The sequence below is a fragment of the Prionailurus viverrinus genome, chromosome B2 (assembly GCF_022837055.1).
Source record: "Prionailurus viverrinus isolate Anna chromosome B2, UM_Priviv_1.0, whole genome shotgun sequence".
NCBI classification, from domain to species: Eukaryota; Metazoa; Chordata; class Mammalia; order Carnivora; family Felidae; genus Prionailurus; species Prionailurus viverrinus.
This window is the reverse complement of record NC_062565.1, coordinates 114,293,364-114,304,451: the sequence shown is the minus strand read 5'-3', so window position 1 is coordinate 114,304,451 and position 11,088 is coordinate 114,293,364. Positions and strand designations below refer to the sequence as shown.

Here is an 11,088-nt window from a genome sequence, read left to right as displayed (position 1 = left end):
GAGCCAAAACAATTCTGACCAAAAATCATGTGAGAGCAATCACTCCAGATGATTTCAAGACTGATTATATGGCCACAGTAATAAAGACTATGTGTTATTGGTGGAAAAACTGAGACAAATTAATGGAATAGAGAACTCAGGACCAGCCCACACAAGTATGGCCAACAGATCTGTGACAAAACTGCAAAAGAATGGAGGAAATACAGTATTTTCAAAATAATGGTGCTGAAATAATATCTACAGACAAAAAATTAAATCTTGACCTAAACCTCACACCTCATACAAAAATTAACTCAAAATACATCAGAAATTAAAACATAAACTATAAAACTTGTAAAAAAAATAATACAGGAGAAAATCTTTAGGACCAACGTCTTGGGAAAGACTCCTTCAACATTACACCAATACCATGAAAAGGCAGAGGGTGAGAGGGTGAGGGGAACCCAATTAAGTTGGAATTCATCAAAATCAAAAACTGTTAAGGCACCTGGGTGGCTCAGTCAGTTAAGAATTTGACTCTTGATTTCAGCTCAGGTCATGATCTCACAGGTCCGTGAGAATAAGCCCAGCATTGGGCTCTGCTAGGTTTATTCCACAAAGAGCCTGCTTGGGATTCTCTCTCTCCTTCTCTCTCTGCCCCTCCCCGGTTCAAACTCTCAAAATAAATGGATAAACATTAAAAAAAAAAAAAAAAAAAAAAAAGCTGTTGATCTATAAAAGACCCTGTTAAGAGGGTAAAAAGCAACAGAAAATATTGCAAACCACATATCTGACAAATGACCCATACCGACAAAAAGTTCTCTCAGAATTCAACGTTGAAAAAAAATCCAAGTAGAAAGTAGCCAAAAGAAATGAAGAAACATTTTACCAAAGAAAAAAAATGGATGAGAAAGAAACATATGAAAATATGTGCAATATCATTAGCCATTAGGGAAATGGAAAAAACCATGAGACACACTCTCATCAAAACAACTTAAAATAAAAAATAACAATACAAATATTTATGAGAATGTGAAGAAACTGGACCTCTCATAAACTGATGAGAATATGAAATGGTACAGCCATTCTGGAAAATAGTTTGGCCATTTCTTTTTTAAAAAATAAACAAACGTACCATTCAACCTAGCAATCACACTCCTGGGCATTTATCCCAAAGAAATGAAAACTTCTATCTGTATAAAAACTTGTACACATTGGTTCATAGCAGCTTTACTTGTAATAGCCAAAACCTGGAAATAATCAAAATGCCCTACAATGGGTGAATAGCTGCACAAACTGTGGTACATAAATACCATAGAATACGACTAAGTAACAAAAATGAACTGATATATGCAGCAACTTGAATGGATCTCAAGGAAGTTATGCTGAGTGAAAAAAATAAATACCCAAAAGTCATAGCCTGTATGATTCCATCAAAATGACAAAATTATAGAAACAGAGAAGAGATTGGTGACTGTCAGGGCTTAGGGACTGGAGGGGAGGTGTGTCCATAGAAGGCTAGGCGTAAGTATAAAAGGACATCATGGGGGTGCCTGGGTGGTTCAGTCGGTTGAGCATCTGTGACTGCGGCTCAGGTCATGATCTCACTTTTGTGAGTTCAAGCCCCGCGTCAAGCTCTGTGCTAATGGCTCAGAGCCTAGAGCCTGCTTTGGATTCTGTGTCTCCCTCTCTCTCTGGCCCTCCCCTGCTTGCACTCTGTCTCTGTCTCTCAAAAAGTTAAACATTAAAAAAAACTTTTAAATGAAAAAAAAAGGATAGCATGAAGGAGAACTTTCTGGTAATGAAACAGTTCTGTATCTTGACTGCAGCAGCAGTTACACAAATCTACATATGATAAAATGGTACAGAATCACACCCACACTATGCTAATATCAAATTCCTGGTTTTGATTGTCATACTTCAATATTTAAGATATAACCATTGGCAAAAACCTGGATGTAGAGTACATGGGGACCTCTCTGTACTATCTTTGCAACTTCATATTGCAATCTATAATTATTCCAAAATAAAAAGTTAAAAATAACTATCAGGTGATACACAAGAACTTCTAACAGATTCCTTAGAGGAAATAAAACACCTATCTACTAAATCTACTTAAAGAAAATAAGTTTGCTCTGTTACTTTTTGGCTCAGGTAGAGAGACAGGTTTTGAAAACACCTCACTGATATTTTCAGTTGAGAAATGTCATTAATAGTGTAAAATAAAAATTGCATTGCTTATATGAAGGCATTAAAAAGTTAAAAATCAGTGTTAAAATGTACTGAGATTCACTGCACATTGTCTTTAGAAATGAAATTGATTCCATAGTTAATTGTAACAAAATCTAAATCCATATAAATTTAATTCTAAAATCACATCTCTTCAAACTACTTTATATAGTAAAATGTTATTTTTGTTATGTAAAACATTTGCAATACCAATAAAGTGGAAGTAAAATGAGGCCACTTAAAGTGAATGAAATGATTCCTCAAAAAAAAAAAAAAGTTAAAAGTTATACAGTCCTAGGTGTTAGAGATATTCCAATATCAGTAAAAAATATACAAATACACACAGTCCACAACTAGCCAATATTTTAATATACAATTTAGCTGATATATAAAAAGTGCTTTCAAGATCTGTTACCACCTAAAATAATACATCATATAATTTTCAAAAATGGTTCTTTGACTTCTAACCTCTGCTCTTCTTTAGAATTACCTGTGAGGGGGAAAAAATGAAGATTCATATTATACACAAGGCAAATAAAACAGAATTCCTCAACAAAATGTTAAATCATCCTATGTGTATAATATGCAAGATTCTGAATTTGTAAAATACAATTTAGAAGGTGATTAGGGAATTTTTTGCCTTATAATGGTCCTAGACTTCCCTAAAATAGTCTGCTTCTCTCAAAAAATGTGAAACATGCAATTCTCAAAATTTGGTTTTATAGTCACTTCTGAATGTCAATTTCTTCAAATGTAAGCCAAAAGTACCCAGATTAATGGCTCCCAACTTGAGGTTTGTAGACAATTTAGTAATCCAGGGAGTTAAAGAATGTTCCAAAAGTCGAAAATCCTATTATAAATCAAGCATTTAACAACTATAAAGCAATACAAATCCACTGTAACACCAAATTTCTTACATTTGAGCTGGAATCATATCAATTTAGAGACCAAGACTAGTCATCTTATGCTAAAAAGCTCATTTGATAGACAATTTTCAAAACATATAGCCCATGAGAAAATAAAATTAGATCTCTAGCTGTAAAAGACAGGAAGCATTAGACCAAAATATATCCAAAAATTTTTTTAAGGAATTTACCTACTTATAGGTAAGTACACCTATAATTAATAAAAACAAACTATAAATTTTAAATGTGCACATACACTCTTCAAGCCCTTAAGCTTTGCTTTTTACCTGTAGAAAACGACTTATATTCACTTTAATAGTCTAGAAACTTATTGGAATATAAGATAATTGAAAGCCCATAAAAAAGTATCAGGGCATGTACATTTCTAAGCTTCCACAGACGCCACCAAGTAGGTCTATATCCCAGGCCAGTAACTTCTCTGGTTCTACACGTTAGTACCACAAAAGAAAGTACAACATACTCAAATTTACAAAATGCTGAGTATATTATACACTCAAATCTTTAAAATACTAAGTTAAATAGAGTTCAACAAGTTTCTTTACTGCTGCATCTCATAAGCTTTTATAACTTTACATAAATACAGTTACATAAAGATAACACTGTGGGAAACTGGATAAAAGGTACATGGGAACTCTATTATTTTTGCATCTACGAGTCTATAATACTTTCAAAATAAAAAAACATTAAACAAGTCTACCAAGAGGTAGACTGTCAAAAATAAGTCGTTCTCCCACATCATCCCCCAGTCAATCATGGTTGTCAATTTCTTGCGTAGTATTACAGAAACAACCTTTATATAAAATATTGTGACTATTCAAAGAGATATAGTATGTCATCTAAATTTATCTGACCCCCAAAGCATTTTATGATGGGGCATCTACTAACATCAAATGAAAATAGTGATCTTGGGATATATTTGGGAAAAAACTACCCTAGGCATCATACTCTTACATTGTATAGAAATGCCAGTAAGACACAATCCTCTCTGTTTATATTAGTGATTTGATTCATAAGTCATTTGAATGCCAAAGTTAGAAAAACAAATAATTAGGAAAATTTTAAGTGATCATGAAGTTCTCACAAATTTCGAGGTGATAAACCCTGTCAACTACATATGGCCTACTATTAAATCATACAGATTAGCAGCCAAACATTTATCTTCCCCTAAGTAATGATAAAGCAGTGGCCACGAATCTTTCCATCAGAAATCCACAATATAAACATATAGAAAAAGAAAATCTAACTCCATAATTAAAACCCATTAACATAAAAAGCCAAACATCCCTCTGCGGTAGGCAGCTGCCTAGGCTGCCATGTACCTAGGCAAGTGTCACACCACTAGGAGAAGTGGTGACATAACCGGTTGGCATTCTGGGCCTGGTTCATGCCAACTCTGTTGTTAACTATACCGGGATGCCAGCATAATCAGAAAAAAAAAAAAAAAAAGCCAAGCATCAACTCAGTCAACAAAGCTGAATAAGGAATCCAAATCAGACAGAAGGGATACACTAGAGGATATTTTTTTTTTTTAATTTTTTTTTTTCAACGTTTATTTATTTTTGGGACAGAGAGAGACAGAGCATGAACGGGGGAGGGGCAGAGAGAGAGGGAGACACAGAATCGGAAACAGGCTCCAGGCTCTGAGCCATCAGCCCAGAGCCCGACGCGGGGCTCGAACTCACGGACCGTGAGATCGTGACCTGGCTGAAGTCGGACGCTTAACCGACTGCGCCACCCAGGCGCCCCGAGGATATTTTTTAAGTTAATTCTTGCTCAAGTAAAGCAAGTCGGATTTTACCTTTGCTGCAGCCTGTACATGCTCCTTTTTAATGACTCCACACTTATTCTCAAAAGCACTCATCCTGGACTCTTCTGCTAAACGCTGAACAAACAGTAAACAATTCAGGTGCACCTTGAAAGAGAAAATTCAAAAGGGCTTTTAAACTCAAACACTGATACTCTGAAATAATGGTTTTTAAAAATAAGATTCCAAAATTTAATGTTGTAATATTTACTAGTATAAGTTAATTCACTAACACAAAATTCAATTTAATATAAGTCCAACTTAAATTCAACACAAAAGAGACTTAGTCATTGCAATACATGAAACAAGGCTATATAAGGCTGACCAAAGGCCAGAGACGATACCATTTATTGTAAAGCATAATTACAAAGTTTATGTAGGACTCTATTAAGTAGCAAATATTCTTCCTTCCAGTTCCAAATAAATTTGAATTGATAATGGAATTTCCCAAAATTTTAAAATCAAAAAGGTATCAACAATTATATTTAAAGCTAATCATCTCTCATGCTATAATCCAGGGGCTTAAGATATTTTAATCAGATATTTAATTTGAAATATCTATTCAAAAACATGTTAGAGGCACCTGGGTAGCTCAATTGGTTAAGAGTCCAACTCTTATTTCAGCTTAGTTCATGATCTCATGGTTCTTGAGTTCAAGCCCCACATCCAGCTCTGCACTGACAGCATGGAACCTGCTTGGGATTCTGTCTCCCTCTCTCTCTGCCCCTCCCCTACTTGTTCTCTACCTCTCTCTCTCAAAAACAAGTAAACATTTTTTTAAAAGGTTAATAATTGAAATATTAAAAGTTTACTAAAAAGTATATATATAAAGGTCAAGTTACTTGTCATCCAACATATCAAAATAATCATATCTACTACTACTAATCTTTAAGGCTCTTTTTAAGACATTAAAATAGATAACAGAAGCAGATAAATATTAATCATTTACATACAGCTAGATAATATCTTTAATATATTGGTCATTTATATAATATTATATGATCTTTGCAGTAGAACAATACTCATCTAATATTTACTATCTTGTGTACTGCACACAACCACTCCTCCATAGTTCACTAAACATTAAATAACTAGATAATGTGGTGTTTTAAATTTAAATATTATACAGAAATCTTTAGTAGCTGGTTTTAGACGTTTAAGAATGTGTTAGTGATATTTGGAAAAAATAGAGGAGATTGGGAATTTAAATTTAATGAGATAAAGAACCTATGGAAAGAGATAGTCCTTTGGTACTTTTTTTTGATGTGCTGTCTTAATTCTCACAAGAACTCTAGGGGAAAGCACCCAATTCTGATTCTTTACGTAATGCCCTGTCATTCAGTTCTTTTTTAAACTTCTAATGATAGCCCATTTCCTTCTGCAGCAAAAAACATTCCATAATACGGCACAATTCCCTGTTAATCTAGATTTCCAACTTCTAAAGATATAATAGCTTCCAGATATGCCCAGGATAAATTCCTTAATACTAACCCCATTTGACTAGGCTTTTCCAGTTTCATCTCTCACCATTCTCAGCTCACAGTTCTATAGTAAGTCTTTTGAACTTCTTTTGGTATTCAAATACAACCTTGCCTACCAGCATCCTACTAGTTTGTAGACTTCTCTGAAAAGTCCAACTACCCCCAATATGTAAGGTTATGCACCCTGAACTTCTCACAACTGTACACACTACATACATTATGCAGCAATTTCTCACCTGTCTTCCTCAATGTACTATATAAGGGGAAGAATTATGTCTAATTTCCCCAACATTGTATCCTCAGTGATCTTTAGCCATTTACACACACACACACACACACACACACACACACACACACACACACACACATAAGGTAGTCAACAATTAGATCTGTCCATCTCTCCACAAATTAGGCAAAAAAATTTTTTTAGTCAATCTGCAATGAACCACACTCTGTTTTGGAGAACTGATGGGTGTCAGAGAGAAGGGGAATGGGGGGATTGGAAAATGGGTGAAGAAGTATAGGAGATATAGACTTCCAGTTATGGAATGAATAAGTCACTGGAATGAATAAGTCACTGGAATAAGTCACTGGAATGAACAAGTCATGGGAATAAAAGGTACAGCTCAAGAAATATAGTCAATATTGTAACAGCGTTGTATGGTGACAGATGGTAGCTACATCTGTGGTGAGCAGAGCATACACACTTGTTGAATCACTATGTTGTGCATCAACTATACTTCACTTTTGAAAAAATGAAAAGGCAAAAAACAAAAATTCCCAAACTGCTTTGAGATTTAGTTCACCCTATTAACCTATGTGGAAAGACCTGCCTTATAAACATGAGCCACAGGTACTGAGACAAATTAATATTACTTTTTTTAATGTCACAGAATTTTTTTTTAAAGCAACCTAATCCTCTGTCATAAAACAGTTAACTGAGTGGTGCCACTCAAATGCACTAAGGTTTAAATTAAAATGGTTCTAACAAAAACAAATTTTAAGGTATCCCACAAGGCACTCAAACTTCAAAATGACCATTCTATCAAAAATTTACTTGGGAAAAAAAGTCAGTTTTTTGAAAGATAAAGCGAAAGATAGTTTACAAAGAAATATCCATTCCTTTACAGTGTCAATTGGCCAAAAGACTGGGCCAGCCTGATTTCCTCCTCCCTTCATCATAGCACTTTTCAATTTTACACAAACCATAAGCATCCAGATATTTGCACAGCATTACTAGTGAGAAATCTGAAAAACAACTAATCCATGAGAAAGCTGAACAATTTATTCAGATTAATAGATGTACTCACCAGTACTGGACATGGGGATATACAATCAAGTCATAAATTAAAACAACAAAAAGCCAGTGCAGAAGAACTATGAAATAACACAAAGACTTTATGAGTAAAATGTTATAAATAATAATCAACCCACATTAATTACCATGCATTCCCAACACTAGTTGTATACTCATAATACTCAAAGTATTATACCAAAGAGTAGGAATACAAAAAGTTCCCAATTCAAAGTCCCCATCCAATGAGAAAACCAAACCTATACGAAATTAAAGACAAACATTTGTCCATAGATGATACAGAAAGATAAAGTTGGTCCTAAGATTAAGGAGGACTCAGGAAGTGGCTGGCATTTGAACTAGATTTTGAAACTGGGAGTTTACCAAGTAGAGTGAGGACATCTTCAGGTAGAAGAAATACTATACACAAAAGACAACCTTACAAAAGACAACAATACTATATACAAAAGACAAACCTATATACAAAGTAGATTGGTTTTGAGGCTCCTGGCTGTGCTCAGTTGGTGGAGTGTGCAACTCTTGATCTTGGGGTTGTAAATTTGAGCTCCACGTTGAATGTAGAGATTATTTAAAAATAAATTCTTTAAAAAAAAAGTGGATTAGTTTTCTTTTAAAGATAATGGGAGATAAAAAGGATATGTATGGTTCCTTATTCTCAAGAAGATGCATACCACACTGGGAGTCAAAACTGACATATGAAACTTAGAGAACAGTGCCAGAGTCTCAATAGCTAAACTGTAATCACTGCTATCAAAGTTCAGAAAAAACAGATCAAAACTGACCACAATAATTGTAGAAAAGTTTATGGATGACCGGGGACACTTGCTGGATAAGATTACAAAGTGTCAAAAGCAAGCAGAAAACCATAAGCAAAGAAACCAAGGTGATGGATGGCATATACAAGACAGTGAAGGAGAACCAACACAAGCCAAAGACAAGCATACAACCTAGGAACAGATGCCAACAGAAGCCTCCTTTCCTCTACCACTGCAACTGCTTGACATTTCCCTTGTCTCCTACAGCACCTGGATCCCAATTCACAATAGAGCCCACCTGTCCATGGATCACTTTGAGGCAGGCAGCTCAGGGAGGGATATGGGAGGACTCTGACTACTTGAGAAATTTCTGCCAAATAATCTGCTCCAGTTTGTAATCTCATAGATATTCTGGAGCAGGTACATTTCCTCCCCCTCCAATTAGAAACCCAGCACCAATGAAAACTCCAGAATAAATTCCTTAAAATGTTCTGCATATCACTTTATTTAATCCAGCTCATTATGCTATTTTGCCATTGGGGGAGAGGGGCATTCAAAATTGTATACATAAGATGACTCTTGAAAAACATAGATTTTTTTTTAATACAGTACTGTAAATGCATTTTCTCTTATGACTTTCTTAACATTTTCTTTTCTCTATCTTACTTTATTGTAAGCATACAGTATGTAATACATATACAAAAAATGTGTTAATCAACTGTTTTATATTACCAGTAAGGCTCTGGTCAACAAGAGCCTATTAGTAGTTAAGTTCTTGCAGAGTCAAAGTTATACATGGATTTTCAACTTTGGGGGGGTGGAAGGGGTCATTCAAGGGTCAACTGTATTGTCTTTTCTTACAGGGTCTCGAAAGGGATAAAAAAGAAGGGCAGGAGATATCAGAAGGGCTACTTTTCCCAGAAGAGAAAAAAAAAAAAAAAGCTATTTTGGCTTCAGAAACCAAATAATGGAAAAGTGAAGACAATTCTATAGTACTCTAGCAAATACAGAAACGCTGCACTTGCAGGCAACAGATGGGAAGGCAGTGAATTCGGGAAGGCTACAGAGAAGAGTTGAAAACACCCAAGGTAGCTTAAGAACAGATAGATGACGCATTCTGAAGACATTCTCCAAGCCATATATCCTGGCTACCCACAATTCTTTACCTTGACTTCCTGGAAATTAGGTGCCCACTTACAATGGCTCCTTTACTCAAAAAGCTCGTGACAAAAGGGAGGAAGTGCCTCTTTTGGTTTAAACCTAGGGAAAGAGTGTTTATTCTGCTAGAAAACAATATGCTCCAGGCATACAACATAAAAACTCTCAATTTATTTCAAGATAGAAATATTACACAGTGGTTTTGGTTATGGTGAGCATTATGCTGCAGGATTATGAGTAACATAAACAAGTTTTACTGGTTTGCCTTGAAAACTCAACTAACAGGTGCTCTATTTGTCTAGGAAAATAAATTCACAGTTGAAAGCACACTGCTTACAAGTAAACTTAGATCAGTGTTCTTTAATAAGTAAGCTAAAGTAGAGGAAATAGGGAAATATGTTTGGTTAACTAAGTAAAAATGGGGGTAAGGGAGAAAGGCAAGGAAGGAGGTACACATTTAAAAGCCATGTCAGTAATACCCTTTACAAGAGATAAATATAACCCAGCCTGAATTCCAGATTTTTTTTTTTAACTGTATCTTTCAGACCTTTCTCAAGTACACTTAAGCGCAGTACCAGACTGTGCTCTGGAAAAGTGATATGTAAAAGCCAAAAGCAGAAATTAACGTTAGTTTTCGTAAGATGATGTGGCTAATAGCCTCCTGTAAAAAAGGTCCGGATATTTATATTTCAGCGGGCCCCGGGACAACTAAGCGTCATACGAACTGACCAGCCAAACCGGAGCAAACCTGCCCTAGTCATTGCTGGAAACGCCTTAAACGGAGGCATGAAAGAGCTGGGGTGGCGAAATAAAACCTGGGGTTTATTTCCTTTACCTTTCCTTGCCCCACTCCCACCCAAAAAAGGGACAGAATCTCACCAGTAAGTCGCCACTTGTCTCTAGACGAAGGTGAGGCTTCTGTCGCTTGAAGACGCGCTTAAGAAAGCCCCGGGGAGCCTTCCGTTTTATCTTCTTTCTCTGGGAGACTGTGGTCGAGGGCGCCATTCTCTCCCTCAGGCACTAGCCGCCTCCGCTACCAAGATCCTCCTGGCACCGCACTGAAATTCACACCCGAACGGACAGCAGGAAGCACCCAGCCGCTGGGACACTCCTTCGGGCCCGATACCCCAGCCCGAACGTTTGAATACGCCGCCAAAGGAGTGCGCCCGGCGCTCGGTAGTGACGTAGGCTTGGCGCAAGCCCCGCCCCCGGAGGCGCCAGGGTAGAAAACACCCTCCTCGGTGGGGGCCCAGGGATGTCATTAAAGGGCCAGGCTTCCGTTCTTCGATTTTTGTGTAATATCAGCGCTTTCGAACTATTTCTCCTGTGTTTCACAGAAGTGTTGAGAAATTATGGAAAATGATTGTACGCCAAGGCAATTACACTTACTGAACCTAATACCAGCGGACTGAGAAGTAGATGAATAAATGTTTGTGATGTT

General features: G+C 36.3%; 1 protein-coding gene across 1 annotated transcript; it reads right to left on the bottom strand.

The window, feature by feature from the left end:
• Positions 1 to 2,554: 2,554 nt before the first annotated feature.
• Positions 2,555 to 10,822, bottom strand: CENPW (centromere protein W). Its single transcript, XM_047860857.1, has 3 exons — positions 10,527 to 10,822; positions 4,933 to 5,046; positions 2,555 to 2,698 (listed from the first exon to the last, which is right to left on the bottom strand). Exons 1-3 carry the CDS (start codon positions 10,650 to 10,652, stop codon positions 2,672 to 2,674), a joined length of 267 nt encoding a protein of 88 aa, XP_047716813.1. The 5' UTR covers positions 10,653 to 10,822; the 3' UTR covers positions 2,555 to 2,671.
• Between the last annotated feature and the right edge of the window lie 266 nt (positions 10,823 to 11,088).